We start from the raw sequence: 23,291 nt of genomic DNA, 5'->3' as shown, positions 1-23,291 counted from the left end.
GATGTCAACCAACAAATGTTAGCTTAATTAGCTAGCTACAGCTGATCAGCTCTGCCCGCAAGAGAAAATGAACAGTAGAAATGAGAATCCTGCTTTTTCTATACCTCTGTCTGAAATCAATGAGCCATTGCTTCTGGAATTACTAAGATCTTTGAGTGGTATATCTGCTATCATTGCACAAGAATGGAAAGCTGACAGGCGTAGCAACAGTAACATAGGGGGTGTAGCTTTGGAAATGTTTAACTGTCTTAAAACATGTTTCCCTTTATTATTATTAACCACCACAACCACCGTTTTCCTTCAGGGATTTTATTTTGATGTGCAGGCTTGTGGAAAATATGGCATAAGGGATGATGGATGTTTTCCATCATGGCTTGAAATGGACTGCACAGTCCTGTCTGCACAAGAATTGAGGAAGTAAACTAAATTTAGATAATGCCATTGCCTTTTCAATACTTGTCCAAAATGTTGCGGGGAAACATCCCTGGTAAGAATGGTGGTCCAACAGCTTTTAGAGATCTAAAGATACATATTTCACATTTTCTGCCTGAAGAACAGATCATTCTTTAAATTTTTTAACACATCAGCTGCTGTTCTAAGATATTACAATTGATTCACTAATCCAGCAGGTAGTTATTACTACATTGACAGATGATGAAGGTGTGACCATCCCATGGTAAATCAAAAATCAGGTTTCAGACTCAAAGTGTGTAGATGATCTGGTATAATTACTGCTTACTAAAATGTCAGTGTTGCATCATCCTCATACGTGGTGAGATTCGTTGAGCCAAGTAGGATGCATTCCCACAAATGTTTAGTCATCAACTCCAGCACAATGGGTTACTTGAAAACAATTTGTCACCCTCATTTACCATAACCTTTGAGAGGAATGACACAATCTCAAAAGATAAAGTAAATGGAGTATACGTGAAGTTCATGGGCTTCAGCCAAATATGTTATATACTTCCTGTCAGTGTGAAGAAGCGTGATGTTTTTCTTACAGCTTGTATTATATTTTTATGTAATACCCAGGACTTATAACTGTCACCTGGCTGCCAGCAAATGGAGATCTGAATAAACAACCACAGTCTGTGCTAGTGGGAGAAAAGTTTCATGGCATTCTAGAGAGTACACATTCCAATTCATGTTGTCACATTTTAGTTGTCACCCACAAGTCCCCACTTATAAAAAACATATGCTTTTTTTTTGGGCAAGTATTTATTTTGTTGCTCATTAGCAATTCAACCAGTTACTTTTTGCTTTGAAGGGCAGGAGTTGTCAATTAAGACCCTAATAAGCTAACGGGAAATGGCCTGTTTTTTGGTGTGTGTGTGTGGGGTTGGGGCTTTTTGGATGGAGGTCAGAATGCGGCTAGGGGAGGGTAGATGGAATACATTCGCAGCCCTTCAAAGTGATATGCATGGCTTTGAAGTTAGAAATCCAGTTGTCTTGAACAGCCAGTGTTTGGGTGGCAGCACAATTAACTGACAGACAGCGGAGGCACACACACACACACACACACACACACACACACACCTCTTTGCTTCTGTCTTTCCTTTCAAACACACAACTGTTACACAGATCTTTGTGGTGTTTTGTTACAAATGTATTAGTCAGACTTAAGAGCATGCTATGATCCTTTTTTATTTATAAAAGTTATACTTAATTGTCTACTATAGGCAGTGCACAAAGAAGAATAGCAGAACCTCTCAAGCTTTTAACCTATTGTCAAAGCCATACAGTGCCCCCTACTGCCACAATTTACTGAGTGGAGACACTTTCCACCTGCTGAGTTTCCCAAATTACAGCGCAGAACCACAATGCATCACAAGATTGTTCAGAACAGTAAACACGCCTAAATCTAGTGTTTTTATTAGAGTTAATCTCAAGCCCAGACTCTGAATTGATTAGTTCATAGACAGCAAATGAATCTGCTACAGTTTTGATTCTAATCATTTAATAATTTTTCAAGCAAACTGTGCAGGTTCCAGTTCTCAAATGTGAATTTATTTATTTAATGTTTATTTGACAGGGACAAATGCATAGAACATTGCTTTATAAAGAATACAAAGTAGATGCCATGCATACAGGTTTCTAGCCATGACTAATTTGCAACCCCTGTTCCTGAATGCCCTGAATATATTCTGGTTGTCTTTCTCTTCTATGATAGTAAAGTGACTATCTTTGGGTTTTGGACAGTTAGTTGGATAAAATAAAGACATTTGGGAACATCACCATGGGCTCTAGAAACATGTAATTATTGATGATGAATTAATATTCATGAAAATAGTTAGTTACAACCGTAGTGATCATTATTACTGTAACTGTGGATGCAGTTTAAATGATTACTAACTGTGATAACTCCACAGGTAAGTGTGAAGTTTTGGATTTCTCTCTTTGATATGAGCTTTCAGACCGTGTGTGTAGTGGTGTCCAACCATTTCCCCCTGTTACCTCTTAAAATGAAGGAATGACTGCTTGTAACTCCTTCATCAAATCACACACTGCATACTGCATATGTCATTGATTTTTTAGTATTTCTGGTGATTGTCCCTTCTTAGATTGTTTCATTGGAGCAGTGGTTCAAACCTTTTCACATCAAGGACCCCTAAACTGATTTTGTCCCAGGGTCGCCCATCTGAGAGGATTTTTGCTTTTAGATGTTTTATTACAGAAAGTGGATGAAACACTTGACCAAAATAGTCATATTTTCTGTCATTGCGTTACTTATGGATGGAATTATAGTAAATATAAATTATTCCCTTTTTTGCTGGGAACCCATGTTACAGGTGTTTTCTTCTCAAGTTTTAAAAATCTACCCACAGTTGTATTAACTTAATTGTTCAATATTTTTTTTACCATAAGCTGTGTCAGAGATCTGTCTGGCAGTTTCTTGTGTAAGTAAACATAAAACAAAGCTGTATTTCCATAAGCACCCACCAATTCAGACACTGGTGGATAAGTGGCTTATTATATCCACTGATATAAGCCGTTTCTGAATAATAGCAACATGCACGTGACTCCAACAAATGGTCTGACCACACAAAAATAAACACCCACGCCATACTCCGACACTGCACCTCTTGTTAGCAAAGCAGCTCAATGTGTCCATGTAAGGTATGCTCCCTTTGCTCAACCTGTCCTGATTTACCGGAACTTCAGCTAAAGGGACAAGGAAAATACAACAAAAAGGTCTCCTCTCAGTGGTGCATAGGCTTGAATGGCTCCTTGTCTCAGGTACAATATGATCTGAAGGTTACTGCACTGAATGTAAATGCCCTCTGAGTTTAATACAACCATGTAATATCTATACTCCATATCCACACTGAATTACATTCAGTCACTTTATAAAACTTTGTTGAATACAAGCAAAAGCTTGAGCTCACTCTAACATTGCATGTAGTAAGTTCTCTTTGGAGGTTGTGTTTGGAGATGGAAAGGTTCAAACTTTGGGAAACAGCATTTGAATTTGTTTATGTCCAAGTCTACTTCCTCCTGTTGCTCACCACCAGCTGAGGAATGACTTTAATAGAGACGGAGGAGAGGGAAATGAGAACCAGCCTCAAAGCAAACATTCCACGTCACTGAACACCTGCTTTGGCCTTTTGGTTCCATGGGAGAAAACGCACTGAGGTTGCACTTTAGCACATAAGTGCCCTGTTTGTTTGGTGCACTCACCACAGACAACAATAGCCAAGTGTCTCTCTGGGCATGAGGAGGCGTGGGTGGGTTTATTTAAGAATTTGGAAATCTGTTTATCTTACCTGTCAGTTATCCAGCTTCAGGTGGCTGTCGGCCAAATGTTATGTTTACAGTGTTTTTATAATTTTGAAAGGTTGGGCCCATTGTTTAATATCTCAATAAATGTCATGAGCACTTAAATGTTAGGATCAAATATGACACACAACAAATGAGTGTCCTGGGCATTCTTATAAAACAGGAAGCAGAACATTGGTTTGTGACACATGTATGAAGGACACAGAGAAATGACAAATAGCCTTCCTATCAGACAGTTTTCTAGCATCATGCCCTGCAATAAAGAAAGAACTAGTCAAGCACAGGAACTGAAATAAAATACTACATAAAGTAGAACTTGATTCCATCAAACAGGCTATCACGGTGAATGGATATAGACACCATTTAGCCAAACTAAATCACTAATCACAATCACAATCACTAAGAGGACAATCCTTCTGACAGAATATGGCTCTGGGCACTACCTGAAATATTAATTATTACTGTAAGAATTATGTTTGAATAAAAAATCATTAATGTTCACTAATCACTAATGTTGTGAGTTAAATGCGAAGATGGATACCACTTTCATATCTTTGAGTATTAAGTTTCAGCCACAATTAGGTTACCTTAACGCATTAAATAAACAAGATGTTTGTGGTAGTTGGTGAGCTTTAGAGGTGTTGGTTGGTAATGTTTTTAACGTTGGAGGGAGCCAGGCTAGCTGTTTCTCTTTGTTTCCAGTCTTAATGCTAAGCTAAGCTAACCGTCTCCTGGCTCTAGCTCCATATAAAACATACAGACCTCAGTGGTATCCGTATTTTCATCTAAAATTAATCTGGGAAGACTGAGAAAGTGAATGATATCCTGAAGTGTACTACTCCTTCCTAAACAACACTGACCCTCTACTCAAAAATGAGTTTAAAGTGTCTAAGAAGATCCCCCAAATCTAAGACAGAAGACATAGACTTATATGTACTGATGGCCAACTTAGCCCAGTGATGGTGCATATCAGGGAGGCCAAACATTAACTAAGCAAATGGTTCAGAACCCAAAGTTAAGACCTTAAACAAATATTTAGAAATTTTAGGAAATTCACTTATTTGCTTTCCTTCTAGGTTTACATGAGAAGATCAATACCACTCTCTGCTGTATGCTAAAGTAGAAACCATCGCCACTTGCCAATTAGCTTAGCTTAGCACAAAGACTGACACAGGAAAACAGCTGGCCTGGCTGGGTCCAAAGCTAACAAAATCTGCCTCTAACACTCACTAATTAACATGGTATATTTCATTTGTTTAATCTGTGCAAAAACCTAGGCATAAAGTTGTGGTTTTACGGTTGGTTACGTGCCAAACTATTTCTTGCCCGGTCTTCGGGCAGTTTTGCCATCACTGAGAGCCTGCTAGCCTCACAGTGACAGATTAAATGGTAAATGGACTGCATTCATATTTTGCCTTTCTAGACTTCCAACCACTCAAAGCGCTTTTTGTCACATTCACCCATTCACACACATTCATACACTGATGGCAGTAGCTGCCATTCAAGGACCCGACTGCATATCAGAATGGAACTAACATTCATACACACTCACACACTGATGGCACAGCCATTGGGAGCAATTTGGGGTTCAGTACCCTGCTCAAGGACTTTTACACATGCAGAGGAGCCAGGGATCGAACCACCAACCTTCTAATTAGTGGAAAACCCACTCTACCTCCTGAAACACAGCCGCAAATGAGATATAACATGTTAATCAGTGATCTTTTAATGGTGGAGTATTTTGTCGAGTTTTTGACAGAGCCACACTAGCTGTTTCAACCTGTTTCCAGTCTTTGTGCTAAGCTAAACTAACCAGCTACTGGCAGTAGTCAGATTTACCATACGGATATGGTAGAGGGTTTATTTTTTTTGTCTTTTATGATAGACAAGCATTGAGCAAAAGGCCGGGTACACCCAGGACAAGATGCTAGTTTATCACAGTAGATGGATGTATTTTTGTAATATCTTTGCTGGATCTTTGTAATATATTTTTGTTCCGTTTTCAGATATTATCATCTATTTATGAAGCATTGTTGTTGTCTTTGTGATTTTTTTCTGTCCCAGGCCTGTTTACTGGTTTTTAGCCCACATGTTATGTATGACCTATAACATTAGTGATATGAAGTGTATATGGAAGTAGTAACCATTATAGGTTTTCCCCCAACAGAACACAGCTGCATAATATTTAAATCAATGTGTAGATTGGAGTTAGTAAGCAAGCACAACGTTTTTTAGCAAAAGTCACACAGCAGTGACACAGGTGGGAAAAATTTCCTAAGACAGCTATACCATACAATAACGTACAATAGGTAATGTGCTTGTAGAGGAGGTGTGTGTGTGCGCATGTATATTTACATGTGTTCATCCTTTGTTCCATTTGCTTCTCACCACATTTTTGCCTCACTGACCCTACATCCTGTTATAGCCTTTGGCATTTTTGTGTTTTCACACGCCGGTGCAAAAGCAGCAGCATTTATAACAACCTCCAGTGTTTGCCACCAGCGTCTCACTTACTGGAAATCCTGGGATTGAGTGAACTTACTGTAATAGCACACCTGCCACAAACACACTAACACACACACACAAGTATAAAAAAGAGCAACAACAGGGGGAAAAACAATTTTATGACAACATATTGCCATCCGCAAACCCTTTGGCCCCAGGCAGCTCTGACCCAGGGCCAGACCACAGCATCCTGACGTACAGTATGAAGCTGTCTGTTGTCTCTCTCCCATGTTACTCAGCACCACTCTGGCTCTGTGTTTGGAGGAACCAGGGAACAGCTCCTCCCGAAGGCAACCACCTGTGGCATGTCAACCATGAGGGGAGGGGTGGGACTTTACTCAACCCTGATGAGTCAGACATTAGCGGTGCGGCCAGTGTCAGGTTGAGACATCTATGGGTTTTGCTGGTTACATCATTAGCAAATTTGGAGACTCATGCATGGACATATCTGACTGAATGTCTAGGTAAAATAACTAGAGTGCTTTTTGGAATGATGAAGCAATCACCATGTTCTGTCTGAGTTTATAACTGTTTAACTATGGAAAATAGGGGAAAAGACTCAAGGAAAAAAGTTTCCTATGCTCTATTCAGTCAGAATCTAAGCAAGGGATTCCTTTAAAGAGGAGGAATCTTAACTTTTAATCTCCCAAATCCCTTCTTAGTTCTTTTGAATGTGACTGTGTACTCTTAAAATTGTTTTTATTTGAATTACCTGTCTTTTACCTCAGCCAAGCACCAAGGCTACCCAAAGCCGGGGAAACCATCCATGGACACAAGTTCTTCATTGGCTTCGGAGGGAAAGGGGCCAACCAGTGCATACAGGCTGCAAGACTGGGAGCCAAAACTGCTATGGTCGGCATGGTATGACCCCGGAATCAAGTTTGTAGCCATACACTGCTTCATTGCTGTAGATTCTAGCATGAATGTGTGCATGTCAGTAAAAAAAAAAAGTTATTTTGCTTGTCCAACCTTTGGCTCATCCACATTTTACTCAGTGCGGATAATGAGCCCTCAGCTACCATAGTCCACCAACTAGTTAACAACTCCCAGAAACCTTAAAGCCTCGTTCACACTTCAGTCATTTCACCGCATCAACTCTTCATCCCTCATTTTGTTTTGATCAATACAATACCGCATGCATACGCCCACCCACGCTTGCGCGCCTTCGAACAAGCCTATTCCCATACCATACAACCCTGAGTCTCCAATCAGTAAGCTCAGTGTGGCCTTATAACCTGAGCACTAAAGCACTGAAGCCCCACCTCTCTCAGAACAAAGAGACCCGATCGATAACAACCCAGTGCGGGAGGAGCTCTCCGGGCATGGGGAGAACCCAAAAATAGACACCCGGGCTTGTCAAAAACATCCAAGACGGAAGGCCGCTCTTCAAAGAGATCGGGGCCAAGCAGCCAATACCAGCCCAACCCACTATCACAGCCAGCTAGAAGTGCCCGCGTTTTGGCACGTTTTTTGGAAAGCGTGGGTTCGAAGTAGGCGCCTCGGGCCAAGGTGGGGACCCCTTCCACAACCCAAAGTAGCTACAGATGTGGACATCCCTGTGCGGATCAGGGGTAGAGGGGAAGGAGAGAGAAAGAAAACGAAAGCGAGGTGGGCATGAAGAGGCGTGAAGGCGGGGTTACCGTGTCTTGAAGGCTTGGCGCAGCTGGTCGTGTGTTTGCGCGTGTGTGCGTTTGTTGACTTTGTGTGTTCGTTTTTGCACATTTTCGGCGGCGGCACCATGCCAGTATGCTGGCAGGGCACACGAAAATCCAACCCAACTGAGGTTTGACTATACCACTTTTCAAAAGTTGCCGCTAACCAAGTCTGACCCCGCTTGACACTCTCTTTGTTGTTATCGTTTTGCCTTCAATCTTTTCTAGGTTGGTAAAGACTTCTTTGGAGACAATTACATCCAGAATTTCAAGAACAATGGTGTACACACAGGTAAGACAGAGGGGTTTTTGCATTACATGCCAAATTGGTTGCCATTGCAAGAGCTATGTGTTTTTAGTCTGTATTTTGTCAATTCTTTTTAGTTGCCAGTGCTTGTTAAACCAGATGTTTGTTGCTTCATAGCCAAAAACCAGAGACCTGAGCCAAATTGTACTTAAAGCAATTAGTAGTGGTTACTATGGTTATATTTACTTTTTCATAGGTGTGTTTGATTGATTTGAAGTTGGTCTCCTTTCTTTGGCTATGCTGTCAAGAAAGAAAAGCAACAGCAGGAAAGACAAATAATGGATGCTTTTAAACTCTGTTTTGCACCTTTCATCTTTTCTCTCTGTCTCAGACTTTGTAGGGCAGACCTCTGACGCAGCCACAGGAGCCGCTTCCATCATTGTCAACGACGCAGGTAAATGCTTTTGCCGCTAGCCCACACCACCCTGCTGAGATCCTAAAAGCTCTTTGAGTTGTAGAAATGGTTTTGTGCGTGCACAACCAAGAGCGCATGTGTGCTGTCGACGCACTCTTTTCTCACTGCTACACACAGCCACACACTGTACACCCATGCATTCAGTACCACCATTGACTCACCACTGCTCAAGTGACTGTAATCACTGGATATACACAAACACGGTCACATATAAATGCTTAAGTGCACCAAAGCATGCTGAGTATCCACAGCTTCCAATCTACTACAATCCAAGGCTCCCACGTCGTGGACATGTGGATCCCCTCTTGGATTTGCATCCCTTTTCTACCATTTGATGCAGTTAGGAAAGTACACTATCATGCATAATTTTGCTAGTTGACTGTTTAAATTCAGTGTTTTGAAACACAGAGGTCTAACTGAAAGTGAACCAAACCAAATAGATACATATCTAAACAGTAGGTTTTATGTGTTGGGGTTTGTTTGAAGTATTTTGAAAGTTACAATGTATGACCAATTGAGTATATGTTTAAAGGCATTTCAACAAGCACCTGAAAGTCAGATGGCTTAGGTTATTGAAAAGTGTCATTAACTGCTTTTCAATTTGCACATTAAAAAAACAGAGTGGAAATGCCAGGAAAAAAAGTTAAAATAACGTTTTCTAGCTTAGAAAACATGACTGAGGTGGAAAACTCGGTGTAAAGATAAAAGTTAACTGTAACAATGGAAACAGACTTACCGAATAAATCATGACATAAATTAAGCATATCACTTATATGTCACTCAAGCTTCAGCTCCACTGAGGAGACAAAAATATGACATCTATTTTCAGGCCAAATGTCAGTAGGCATATTGCCCTTCTATTGCCTTTCTAGTGTAAAAATAAAATGTACAGTAAGTCAGCACAGTTTCTCACATCACAAATGTGGATCACAATTTAGACCTATTTATGGCCTGGAGAGGTTCCATGGATTCTCAAAGTCATCATACAGCGGCTGTTGTATCCTCACACGTCTCTTTTGGTGTCCCGGGCAGGTGAGAATGCCATTGTGATCGTAGCCGGTGCCAACATGCTGCTGGGCGGTGAGGAGCTACAGAAAGCTCTTCCAGCCATCAGCCGTGCAAAAGTGCTGGTGTGCCAGTTAGAGATCAGCCCGCAGACATCCTTGCAGGCTCTACGCATGGCTCAGGAGAACAAAGGTCAGTGAGTGTCAGTGTGCGCAACTTCTTCAGAAGTCAGAGAGAAAATTATCTAAATGTTGAAAGTAAAGAAGAAAAGAAGTTTATTTATTTTTTACCAACTGTGGTTCCTTTGATTTTTAAGGCTCATTCAGTCCTTTGTTTGACCATACAGGTATTTATTCACATATATAAACTTTGAGATGAAAAGGTCAACTACTAAGCTTAAGAGCTGCGAGCAAAAGGATTCAGAAGGAAGAAGTCTATTTTGGCAAAATTGGAATTCATGTTGAAATCGTCAAACCATCGGAAACTAGTCTTCTAGCTGAATCCAAACAGACCACAGCCTACATTTACTGCGGAGAATAACATTTCAAATGTTACACTGTCAAAACAATACAGTGTGGCTATAGTATCCCACTTTAAATGCAGTCCCAGGCAGCATTCAAGCAAATATATTCCAAATTAGTAGTAAAGTCCCACTCATAAGCAATAAAACACACTCTTGCTCAATTCAGTACATTCAGAGGTTGCTGCTGCAGCCTTGGTCTGGTCATGGACTTTACTGAGTAGGTTCACTGACTTTATGACTCTTCTCTATTGGTGCTATTGTCACACTGTGTTTTACCATTTCACAGATAAACATATGCAATAAAACTCACTCTTCACAAGTAAAACAATTACACACATCATATTTCACCAGGAGGCATGCTTCTTATTTCATGGTTCTATTCCACATGCTCTTTGTCAGTGGCCTAAAGGTACCGCTAAGCTTCAACCAAAGGGCTTGGTGGATTGTCAAACACCTTCTGAAACCGCCTCCTGCACACCTTTACAATCCGCTACTTTCTTGAAAGCGATAATTCCACAAGCATGGCAGCTTCACACAGCTATTGACCAGCTGTGTGAAGGTGACAAAGCAGCCAGGATTTAAGCATCTGTCTTTAGTTTTTTCATTCCTCACAAAACTGCTTTCATCACTTTGTCATGTCTTAACAATAGCATTTTTTAGGCTAGACCTACAGTTAACACTTTCCTTCACTCCTACACACACTTGAGAGAGGCTTCCCACTGACTCAGATCACATTAGCAAGTTAAGTGTGAGAAGTGGACAAATGTAATATTTTCACGATTGTTTGTTGTGTCCCTGCTGCTCACTTTCTACATCTACCGCCATGTCTGCACAGTCCTGCGTAAACAAAACCTATTTTAAACCACCACACTCCCTCTGTCCCTTCCTCTCTCCGCCTTTTTGGTGATAATCAGGTTATTGAGCTCATCGTCTTTAACGGCGTCCTATTATTAGCAGGCCTCAGCGTCATTCGAGATGTCTGGGGAGCCTGTTGCCCCTGTCATCAGGGCCTGTCGTCGGTAATCGCTCGCTGCAGGCTGCCAGAACGAAAGAGTCGCAGCCATAACCGTGTTGCAGATGGGATACCCAGATGGCCTTGCCGAGCGCCACCCTCTTTCCCCGAACCCCCCTCCTCACCATGTCGACAGTACCACGGGATTAGGCTCGGCATGCGGCGCCAGGAGAGAGGCAAGGCGAGCGAAGACGCTTGGCAATGATGCCACCTCGACGCTGCCGCACCAGAGCATTGCGTAAATGGAGTTCTCTGGAGAGAATGGGTGTTAATGGGTTTGGTGGCGAGGATTTAATGACGCGGGGGAGAAGCGGCGCTCAAATTACGCAAATGTCACCATCGAGCCACACGTACTGTGGATGCCAGCTCTCAGAAAAACACTTGTCAAGAAGAGTTTATTCTCCTTGCATCTAATTATTTGAGAGGGAAACATATGCATATACATAATTTATTGCAATCTACCATTTAACATTGAGAAGTTAATGGAATTATGTTAATTCTAAGAACTGAGGAAATGGTAGGAGTTTCACTCTTTCTTTCTTCTTCCGTCTTCACCCTGTCTTCCTCCCCCTCTTCCTTGTCTGAGCAAGACGCAGCTTTTATATTTCTCATCAGATGCAATTAGAGCCTCTCAAAGCCCTTTCACATACTCACTGATGACTCATTTCTTTTGTGTATGTGTGTGTGTGCATGCGTGCATGCGTGTTGGCGTGTATGAGGGATCTCTGTTTTCCCTCTGCCCTTATTTTCCATCCACCTTTCAAAATCAACCACGGCAACTGTATTTTCGTACTTTCTGAACTGTTCTGGCTGCTCTTCCAGCACATGTGCGACCAGACTTTGAACCTCCCTGCAAAAAAAAAAAGAAAAAAAGAGAAAAAAAAAAGCCCAGAGTCATGACACACACGTACACACACTCTCTTGCCAGACGTGACTCAGTATGCACACATCCCAGCATTACCACATCTGCCCCAGCAGCTGTTAGTGTGTGTGCGTGTGTGTGTATTTGTGTGTGTTTGTGTGGTTTCACTAACACCTGGAGAGCAAAACAAAGCAACCTGAGACCGACATGCCGGTTAATGTGACGTCCGCTTTAGCAGCTTCCTTGCATCAGAGAGGCAGATTCCTTCTTGCATCAGTGTATTTGGGATTTCACACAAGCTGCTCTTGTGTGCATATTGATAAGCTTCTATCCTCAGCAGTCTTATTGCATGTATACTTCATGACATCAGCACTGAAGTAACACACTTGACGCAAACACAGGGGTCAAAGATTACATTGTACTTCCTACCAGTTCTGTCTACGGCTACAAATAACATTAAATAATGTAATAATTAAAAACATGAATTAATATTGACAGTAGTCTTTAGCCAATAGCCTTTTACATTAGTAGGCATACTTTGTCGTATGTCGTTAGTACTTCACTAACTGACTGATGGGTGTCTGTGAATGCTACTGAAATACTCCACATATGCTGTGACAATTACTCCAGTTAGCAGCATAATCAAGCTTACATAATCAGAACGGCGTTAACGTGCGTCCCGTTGTTGTGCCTAATTTGGATCACATGTTTGTTTGATATGCATTCTGAAGAACATTGGAAAAATGTGACCGGGAGCAAACAGCGGTGATTCCTCTTCTGAGTGGAAGAGAGGGGGTGCGTTCTAAAGGGGAGTGGCAGGGATGTGCATTTATCATAGCGTAGATCGGCGGGTTTTTGTACGGATGCATTCATCGAGGTTCACGAGTGTTTATTGTTAGGCTGCAGTGCAGTTTTGCAAAGGAGAACAAAATGGTCACATTTAAAAACCCAAACGGCAATTGAATTTGAATGCCTTTATTGCCATTGCACAAGTACAACGAAAATAGAAAGACATCCTTTTTACGGTACAAAGAGTATATATCTACCATTGAAAAATAGATATAAAGTTAAAAGTAAGATAACACATAGAAGTATGTACATAAATAGGCAGCAGAAAATAGCTAAAACGAACACACAAAGTTAGCTAAGTGTGTATAACAAAACAATGGAAAGGAAAATACAATGTAAAGTCATAACATATGTGGTTTGTAGTGCACATATACAGGATCTCACAAAAGTGAGTACACCCCTCACATTTTTGTAAATATTTCATTATATCTTTTCATGTGACAACACTGAAGAAATGACACTTTGCTACAATGTACAGTAGTGAGCCTTTGTTGCCAGTGGTTTAGACATTAATGGCTGTGTGATGTGTTATTTTGAGGGGACAGCAAATTTACACTGTTATACAAGCTGTACACTAACTAATGCAAAGGGTGTACTCACTTTTGCGAGATACTGTATCATATTACACCATATACTTTGTATCACCCTATCCACTAATAGACATGTTCTCTTTTGCTCCACCTAAGAGTGTCTGAAGAACATTACTCTTTTGTAACCAATGGTTTCACCTTGAAGAGCACCCTGTATGGCTGAAAATAACCCCCTAAAATGCACTTTGCTGAAAACGACAGTGCCAGGCTGTTTAAGGAAATTACTGAGTGTCTTATCATTCACCATGGAACTGTAAATGATCAAACCTTTTATGATTCTGAACACCTCTCACTTCTATACATTATTTACCTACTGATTATAAAGGTTTTATGTTTGTGGCCCATTTTTAAAGAACTCCCAATGGCTTTGGAACTGAGTGGCACAGACAAGAGTAGTGAAGTTGGAATGGTTGTTTGTGTTGGTCTTTCATGGCTTTTGTAGATGGTAAGAAAAAACTAGCATAGCGGCGGCCTTACTCTTTTAAGGATCCCTGGACTTGTGTGAAACAGTTTAAGCACTTAGACTTGTTTTGTGTTTGCAGAAGTAAAAAGCAATTACTGTTTTGTAGTAGTATTTTACCACTAGATGCAGGCAACATAATAACATAAGTGCAATAATAAAAACTTTTTTTTCTATTAAAAAACACATAATATTAATGGCTCAAGCAGCTTATTCGGGTGTGAGTGTTGGTAGTCTCACTGGTAGTGAAACCTTTATGCTGACATGAAAAGGACCATTGTGTAGGAAAGTGAGCAGTACAGGAGCATGCGTGTCTCACTTTGTTGCTATTCATAAAGTTTCATCATCCTTTTAAGCGGTGAGTACAGCAAGAAATACGTGAATAAGAAGAATTTTATCAGAACAGATGAAAACAGGCTAAAATGGAGGCATCACATTTTAAAGAACTCGGACTTGTCTTGGAAAACGAAGTGATGGAATCTGAGACTGACAGAGAGAGAGGGAGAAGAAGAGCCGGGAAGAGTCCCAGTGTCACTGTTTTTTGTGACACGGCTGCAGCTCATGTGGGTATATTTACAATACAGTATGAGTGTGTGTATGTGCTGAAAAGGAGATAAGATACGATATAACAGAGAGAAATGATTTCCACTTTTTCTCGCGGGCAGCCCAGCAACCACCTCAAAGCGCCAGGTGGCCAAAGCCCTGCACAAACCCACACAGCTGCTCTCTTATGTGCCCACGCAAACACACACACACACACACACACACACACAGCAACTAGGCACACACTTTTGCGCAACAGACTTCGATGTCACCAACACTGAACATATATTTCCCTCACAAACACACACACATGCGCGCGCACACTCGCATGAGGCTTTATTTTGTACACAGAGATATCAGAATTAATCGCTTCGTCAAGCTGGGCTTATCCTCACACATACACAGAAATCATGGTATTAGATGCATTAATGCTCTCTGCTCATGAATATGCATAAGACAGTGATGTGCAGTACGTACAGAGGATTACTTCTGACAAACACTCTTGCTCTCTCCCTCTCTTGTGCTCCTCAACACACACAGAAAGGGTCACAACTCATCTCACCCACACACCGACACATATATATACAGGGTTACATACTTCATGTTGAATCTTTTCCACACACACAACTGCAGGGGTTACAGCGTACCACAAACAGCCACAGGATGTGCTATATCCATTTTTCCCCCTCTAGTGTTCTTTTCCAGCGAATGCTAATTTAATCGTTTAAAAGGTGTCTTTTTATAGAAGCTTTATCCACTTGAGCTTTGCCTGCAAGAGCAATCCCCAGTGGTAGCCCACTAGCCTTTGAAAGTTTAATTAAGGTAATGCCAGAATTTGACAGTGAAGCTAAGCAAATGGAAAAGAAACACAGAGGGACATTGTCAAAGTTGTATCCTTTTAAAGGCGAGCTGACCACTATATATATACAATTATATATTTTTTAACCCTTCATGTTATCCCGAGTGACCTGCAGATTATGAGATTTGACACTGTGGTCAATAAAATGGATCACTGCCTGGTTTCTTGTTACAGTAAAGACAATATTCAACCCAGCGCCTGCCATCCCTGACTTGGACAGAGGTTTCTACACAGCCTCTGATGTGTTTTGCTGTAATGAGTCTGAGGTAATGAATCACACACACACACAAACACACACACACACACACACATACACATAGCTCACAGTATTTATCACAGCAGCATTAATGCTTCCTCACACAATAGCTCTGCCTCTCTTACCCATGCATACACTGACATTAACAAGGGAGCAAAAAGGAAACTGAAACCAGTGATGCACAGCAAAACTGGGTACTGAATTGACAAGCCTTATTTTTGCATGCAGTTTACAATGATATCTGTATCGGTTTTAAAATCACAATTCTTAATAATCTTTGAAAAATAGTACTACATAAAAGCAGGTGTTGCATTTCTAGCCAGCGACTGAAATGTTTGTCTTCCGAAATGACAGCTGTCGCTTGCAGATTTTATCAGCTGTAGCTAGCCTGGTAATTTAGCTAACGCTAGCTCCATGAATAACCTGAACATTCCGTCACCCTTTGACTTTTTATTATTTCCAGCTGACCCATTTTAAAAGAAGATCTCTGTAAATATGCACTTGATGGCTACATACATATTATATCGTGTTAAGACCCTAGTAGAAAACAGAAAGAAACAACATTGCTCTTGCATTGCGATAAAGCTATTTAGTCCTTATAAGAAATAATACAAAGTCAGACTATTTTTATTCTGACATAACCCTGTTCGGCTGCTTAGCTTACTGGTTTGTTTGTTTTTTTAAACACTTCCACTTTTAACGTTACAAGAGAAATGTTCAATCAGGACTAGCCGGTGAGTTTGGCAAATGTAATGCTATCTTATGTTAGCTTAAACTTTTATAACATCCAGGAGTAGCTTCCAGACCACACAGTGATGACGGTCCTGAACGGGGCTTTTACGCAACCTGTTAACCCATAAACTGATGTAGTCAGTTAATTATGTCCCCCCGGGCATGGTGTTCCTGCTTTAGGTAGTAGGCTAGTTAGCCTAAAAACTTTTGTTGTTCTGTTTGTTCCATTTCTTAAACTATTGCTTTTGTGTTTTTGGAAAGGATAGAAAAAAGCTTGACTAGATTGTTCAAATCAATCAATTGTCCAATCAACACAACACTTTAGTACATTTGAGGGACTTGAAGCCCTGAGTCACATACAGGTAGAAGTATTTCTTCTCTGTGGAAGGAAAAGATCAGAGGTTTGAGATGTTATGAGCGCCCACACATACACACACTTTTCACAGTGATTCAACTGTAACTCCTGGGTCATGACCCCCTGCTGGCACATCAATAACCCCACTGTAGCCTTTAACTATACATGTAAACCCTCTGGTATGAAGAGGGAACTAAGTATCACTCCACCCTTTTACCGTAAAAACTAATGTCATGGCACCTTGTGTCTTGACTGTCAGGTGATGACAGATGAGTGACGGGGGCGGGCAGGGATAGATGGGAATTGTAGTGAAAACAACAAGGCAGATGTGCACTTTGGCTGAGTCAGCCCCACCCCGGGATAAAGTGGATGTGAGTTTGCCTGGAAGCCTCTATTTGATGTGGTGATGCAGAGCAGAGAGAAGCTGTAGCCAGGTGTGGGGACATGAAAGGGAGAGTTGACGAAAGCACAACATGTCTACTCTTTTCTTTTTTTAAGAGTGACAGGTCGTGGAGGTACAGTCTTATTATATACTATGCAGTATGCAGGAGTGGAAAGAACACCTAAATATCCCACTAAGGGTAGTCTTCTTTTTATTCTTTAAAATCTTAAATAAAATGTATTGAAAGTAAAAGGCACTGAATGAACAGATTAAATACAATGCAAAAAGGAAAAGAGGACAAGACATAACAAGGCAACTACAAGACAACATTTTTGAATTTTACAGTATAAAGTAGCATTCACCATTCTATGATTAAAAATAAAGCCCTTAAACCTATTACATTGTTGCTTACAGTAACTGTTGCTGTACCAGACTTTGAAATAGTACATGAAAAAACACAAGGGGGAATTATTTTGATCTGAGAGTCAGATGGACATGTAGGCATAAAACTTGGTATACAAGAAGATGAATGGATTTCTCCCAGAGGTCAAAGGACACTTAATAAAGTTTAAAAACCTTTATTAACAGTGCAACATAATGATTAAAAACAAGACCAATGTAAATTTACCACTCTTCTTTTCTTACTTTCTTATGTTCATAGTTGTGATGGAGTACCGTCACTATGAATGTGCTCTTACTCAAACAATTCACGATGTAATGATGTGGGAAAAATGATCTGTAAATATATGCAAAGAAAACATAGCATTGTAAAAGGCTTTGGTCAAGACATACTCATTTACAGAAGCAAGAGTTAGACATCCTGTTAATAAGAACTGAAAACATTTTATTTCAACACTGTAAAGGAAATGTGAAAAACTCCCTTTAAGATATATAAATATACAAAATGACTATAATGACAGCACATTATTTCCACCCGTTGGCGTTATGCCTAAACATATACATTCTTGCAAATACACCCACGATGTCAACAGCTTTATACTGCATATGCTTTAAAAAATAGGTGCTCACTTGTGTGATAAACACACACACACACACAGACAGCAAGAGAGACATAATTCAGTGTTCTCATATTCTTGTACACAGAGGGAGGTAGATTGATTCTCTGCCCTGGTGTGAAGCTGATGACTAACAAAACTGCTCTTTTTCTCTCTTGGCACCTGACAACACCGGGGTGGCTGCGGGCTCTAAAAGCACTGATATACTCTGTGGTTTATTTTTGAACTGTCCAAGGTCATTGTTCACTTTGACAAATCACAAAAGCAAGGGGGATCGGATCCTCAGACCCCTATTCAACGCTAGCGTGAGCTGGTCTTGACCCTCCCATGTGGGGTTATAGTTGGCACACGTTCTGTACAGGTGTGTGTGTGTGTGTGTGTGTGGTCGTGTTCTCACTGTACCATGCTCAGGCTGGGGGGGGGGGGGCTTAAGCATGACAAAGTGCAGGCACTCTTTGATCCTCAGCCCACATACTATACTGAAGTGCTTTATAGTGAGGGAAATTATCTTTGATGTCCACCTGAGGACCTCACGTGCCAAAGTGGATCCACATTTCTATCATCCATCATAGAAGCACGATAGAGGCATAAAGAAAAAAGACATTTGTTGATTTAAAAAAAAATGCTTATATGTTTTCCATGTTGCTAGTATTTTTAGAGCAGGGTGATTTTAATAATAATATATAATAATAATAATATTTTAGTTCACACTAATCAAATCAGTTTGATTTCTGTTTGTCACGTTATGGGCTTTTTAAGAAGATAAAAGATGCACAAAATAACTAACACAAGTATAATACACATAATAGAGTGATAAGAGATTTTATGTGACAGACTAAAAAGAGAAGTCAAGTAAGGACGAAGTGTAAATTCAATGTCCATGCAAGTCTGCAATAAACCACTGGGGGAAAAATTACTGGGAGTAAAAATAGATATTCTGTTATATATATCTGTGTAGGGCTATGTCTGCCGGTTTGCAGTATATCGCTATTTCTTTGGCTCACGTTTCACAACAGAGTTTCAATTTGCAAAACTCTGAAGAGAAAATGATACACTCCCGTTTTTCCTTTCAAAATCTCACATGGCACACACAATAAAACAATATATAAAATTGTCATTACCAGATTATGTCTAACAGTAACTTATTCTGCAGTGGTCACTTCCTCAACATTATACAAGCTGTCTAAATATAAACTGTGGAATCTAGAGGGTGACTTTATACTTCTCTAAATCCTATATTTGTCAATGCACTTGTATCAGTTTACTTTTTTTGTTCAACATTAAAACACAATTTACTCTGACAAGACACTCAACACATTTTAACACTTTGACAGTATTTAAAAATAAAGGAATTCCATTTGTGTTTCATTTTTTCCACCATTTTAAATGCACGGCAGTGGTGGTGAAGTAACAAGCCATTATGTTGCAATGCTGGTAACCAGGAAAAATTAAGAGAAATGCTTGCGGACACATGTTGCACTCAGTAATAAGCTCTGAAACTTGTGCTAATATGAGATGCTGAAGAGAATAATTTATCATGTTAGTGTAGCATATTGAAACTTGAAGCTTATAAAAACTGAGCCAAAGCAATTGTTAAATGCCTTACTAAAAATATTTAACAATGATGATGGGTTTGGTAGATGGCAGACCAAGCAGGGCTGAGCAAATAATGTCAAAACAATAAAAAGTGGCACGAATAGTAAAAATATTTCAAAAGATAAGATTATTTTACATTTTTATATATTGATATAAAATATCTTTTTAAAATTTGTGTACACAGTGTGCAGTAGTATTTGATCGTACAAGGAGTGGTGTCACATAAACTGTATGTCACATACGTTTCTCTCAGAACTTCCTCAGAAAAGCCTCAGGTATTCTTGCACATGTACACCACACAATAATAATGTGGCACAGCTTTATGAAGGGTGCCATTTACTCTGGAGAGAACTATTGTGGCTCTGAGTTTCCTTGAGGTTTTTCAAACATCAGCTGTGGAGTCCTGCTTTGTCACTGGTTAGTCATTTTGGAGCCAGATGAACCAGCGTATTCAGAGAATCCGCTCTTTGAAAATATTTGGTCCTCAGTCTGCTGGCAGACTGCCACAAACTGAATGTGTTTTATGAGTCTGTCTCACCACGGTCAGCGTGTAATTAAAAGCTGACCTCCTAGAACTGTTAATACAAAACTGTAAACTATAGCAAGTAAGCAAAAGACTTGTAATAGACTACTAATTAGGGATCCTTGGACATATTAAATGGTTGTGATGTACTGTGTGTTCATTAGAGGGACAAAATGAGCTTTTAGGTCATTTTTTCAAGGCAAAAACTGAAGGCATTGCTTTGATATCTTGTGTGTTACAAACAGTCCTTGGTACTGGGTTTTTGCCTTGGGAAATTTATCCTCCCAGCATCCCACAATCATGCTGGTTTTGCCCTGTCTTTAATTTTAATTCCTAACCTCTGATTAACTTGCCTCCCTGACCTAGAAAAGAAATGGTTTAGAAGAAAATGTCTAAGAAATAGTGTCCCATTATCATCTTATGCTAAATGAGTTGAATGTTTAAAGAAAGAGTTGATGAAGAGTCTGTTTTGTACAGTACAATGTGATTATACAGTACTGTACGCCTGCAGCGCGTCATACTTCTGTTCCTCTCCACACAGGCTGAGCTGCTGACTGGTTCCTCAGTAGCTAATGTGGAGCAAGCACACCGGGCTGGTCAGGAGCTGCTGAATCGAGGCTGTGGGTCAGTCATCATCACTTTGGGACCCCAAGGCTGTGTGGTGCTCAAGGCACAAGAGTCTACCTCAAAACATGTTCCAACTACTGCCGTCGCAGCAGTGGACACTACGGTAAGCATGACACTTATATATTAAAAAGCTCATCACAATCTCCCAGAGCCCAAGGCTCTGTCTTTATCTTTAGATTGTTTCTTCCCACCAACACCACAAAGCCCAAACATTTACCATGAAATTAGCAAATTGTCACAACTGAGAAGCAGAGAATGTTTAGCATGATAGCAGATAATTGGGTTGACATGAAATTTGGTGCACACACATGTTCACCACAGGAAGAATGGTAATCACTTTGGTGATTATTTAACTTTTCATACGCCCATCATTATGTCAGTTTTTTGAATTTGTCCAATGCTTTGTGATAGAACTGAAATGTTGTGTCGATTAGTCAATTCACAGCAAATTTATAGGCAACTATTTTAATAATCTATTAATAGTTTAAGCAAAAATACTAACAAGGGTATCTGTACTTTTACTCAAGTACAGGATTTGTGTACTTTGTCCACCACTGTCATTTATGCTGTATGTCCTTTTGTTATGTCTGGCCATGTTTGTTTGTCTGTCTATCTGCTGTACTCAGGTCTCTCTTGCAAAAGATTAAATAAACATGGGGTATCATAAATGAGAGAATCCCGCCAGTAGAGTTCCACAGACTTGGCAAGCAGCACTGAATCTGTTCTGGATGCTCCTGGTGGTCTGACTCATTTCTAAGACACTTCATGTTGGCTTTTCCGCTCATTTGTAACCTGTATATCCTTCAAGAGATAATACATTAACTAACAATAACTATTTTTATATTTATATATATATATATATATATTATATATATATTATATTATATGGCGCTTACTCTATTAGTTAAAGGTTAAAAAAAAAAAAAGTTCTTTACAGCAATAACAGCTTATTTTTCACAGAAAATTCTCAGATTTCACAACAAAGCATCGTCACACATAACCTTTGATCTGCCTATTCATCATAGCTGAATGAACCCCAGGTACTCAAGTAGAGCAACAGATCTGTCTGTCAAGTGGAAGAGTGTAAGATCATCGGGGATGTGGTGACCACTGGCTGTTTCCCCTCCTTGATTCTAATCTTTTTAAGAGACCAGCGTCGCTTGACTCATTTCACACCGGCCTCTGTGGCTTGTTTTCGTCACAGGGGCCTCGGCTAGATGTTTGAGCTTCCTGTCTCTTGGGGTTTTGTGGGGCCTGTGTTCTACAGGCCAAATACGTCATCGCACAGAGGTGTTAATCACCTCTTTGTGCTTACTGGGTTTGATTAAAGCCTTTTAATTGTTTGTGTAATGGATTCTTTTACTGAATAGTTCCCCCAGGGACTTTTATTGAATATAATTTTCCAAATGCTGTTTATCATGCAGCATAGTAAAAACTGAAGTACAACAATTACAAGAATGCAGTCTGAGTTTTACATGAACCAAACATCAGACATTGTGAAAGGGAGGAAAAAGTAAAGAAGCTTGGTAAAAGGTGTGTGTGTGTGTGTGTGTGTGTGTGTGGCAGAGAGACAGAGACAGGGGTGTGTGCTTTCAGACACACTCCAAAGGAACTGCAGCTGAACTAAACAGCAGCATCTACTTCCTGTCCCAGGTCACTTTGGTATTTCCAGGACAAAGGGCTCCCTTTCTTGAATGGCATGTGACCTCCTCTGTGCCGCCACAGTCCGAAGCAGACACAAATATCTTCAATCTTTCCTGCTTCCCAGTAAGACCCAGGAGAACTTACCCACCACCCCTTATCCTCCCCCGTCCTCTCCCGTGACTCACCTCTTGGGCCTGCATCAGTCAGCAGAAAGCTGAGGTTGGGCCTGCCCCCCCCCCCCCCCCCCCCCCCCCCACACACACACACACACACACACTCTCTCACCCCACCCCTTCTGTTCTTTGATGGGCCCATAAATTCTGGAGTGTTTAACTCTTTTGGACATCATAATCCCTCTTCCAGTAAGGCCCTTTCTTTTTTTTTCTTTTTTTTTTACTGGAGAGGGGGGGGGGGGGACAACAGGTTGTTATCAAGATCATTATTCACTTCTCCAAGCCTGTTCTGGAAACCCGGGCCTCTTTAGTTATGTTTCCTTCTTCTGTTATTACGGCTTTGATTGTGTGTTTTCTGAAATGTTTTGAAAAGAGTGGCCTAAAGCTGCACCAGGAATTTTCTTGCTGTGACTCTCCAGCTTTACTAGAATCGGGGACTGTGAATTGACGCCGTAGTCGAGGCTACACAGTGAGTCATTTGCGGTTTCTTTTTTTAGCTAGGCTACTGTTCAGCTTAGCATGACCCGCCACTAATCAGAACAAACCCAAATCCACCATTTATCTTTATTTGGAGTCATTTCGTCACTTTGTTTTGGCTTGTCCCAGACGGGATATTTCTCTGTGATTG

General features: G+C 40.5%; 1 protein-coding gene across 3 annotated transcripts in view; it reads left to right on the top strand.

Annotated features, from left to right (window-relative positions):
- Window positions 1–23,291, top strand: part of rbks (ribokinase) — a 35,032-nt gene that overhangs the window by 6,080 nt on the left and 5,661 nt on the right. For 2 of the 3 annotated variants that reach the window (XM_038728068.1, XM_038728067.1), the window contains exons 3-8: window positions 7,011–7,143; window positions 8,163–8,226; window positions 8,573–8,635; window positions 9,689–9,853; window positions 15,534–15,625; window positions 20,761–20,949. In XM_038728068.1, the coding sequence (XP_038583996.1) occupies window positions 7,011–7,143; window positions 8,163–8,226; window positions 8,573–8,635; window positions 9,689–9,853; window positions 15,534–15,625; window positions 20,761–20,949 (706 nt within the window). Of the gene's footprint in view, window positions 1–1,384; window positions 6,747–7,010; window positions 7,144–8,162; window positions 8,227–8,572; window positions 8,636–9,688; window positions 9,854–15,533; window positions 15,626–20,760; window positions 20,950–23,291 lie in introns of those variants that run through there. The other variant, XM_038728069.1, reaches the window with a different exon arrangement.

Source organism: Micropterus salmoides, unplaced genomic scaffold (genome assembly GCF_014851395.1).
Source record: "Micropterus salmoides isolate LMB-PRFRI ecotype aquatic unplaced genomic scaffold, ASM1485139v1 Ms_hic_scaffold_19, whole genome shotgun sequence".
Lineage (NCBI taxonomy): Eukaryota > Metazoa > Chordata > Actinopteri > Centrarchiformes > Centrarchidae > Micropterus > Micropterus salmoides.
Note: the sequence above shows the minus strand (reverse complement) of the source record. Positions and strands in the feature narration are given on the sequence as shown.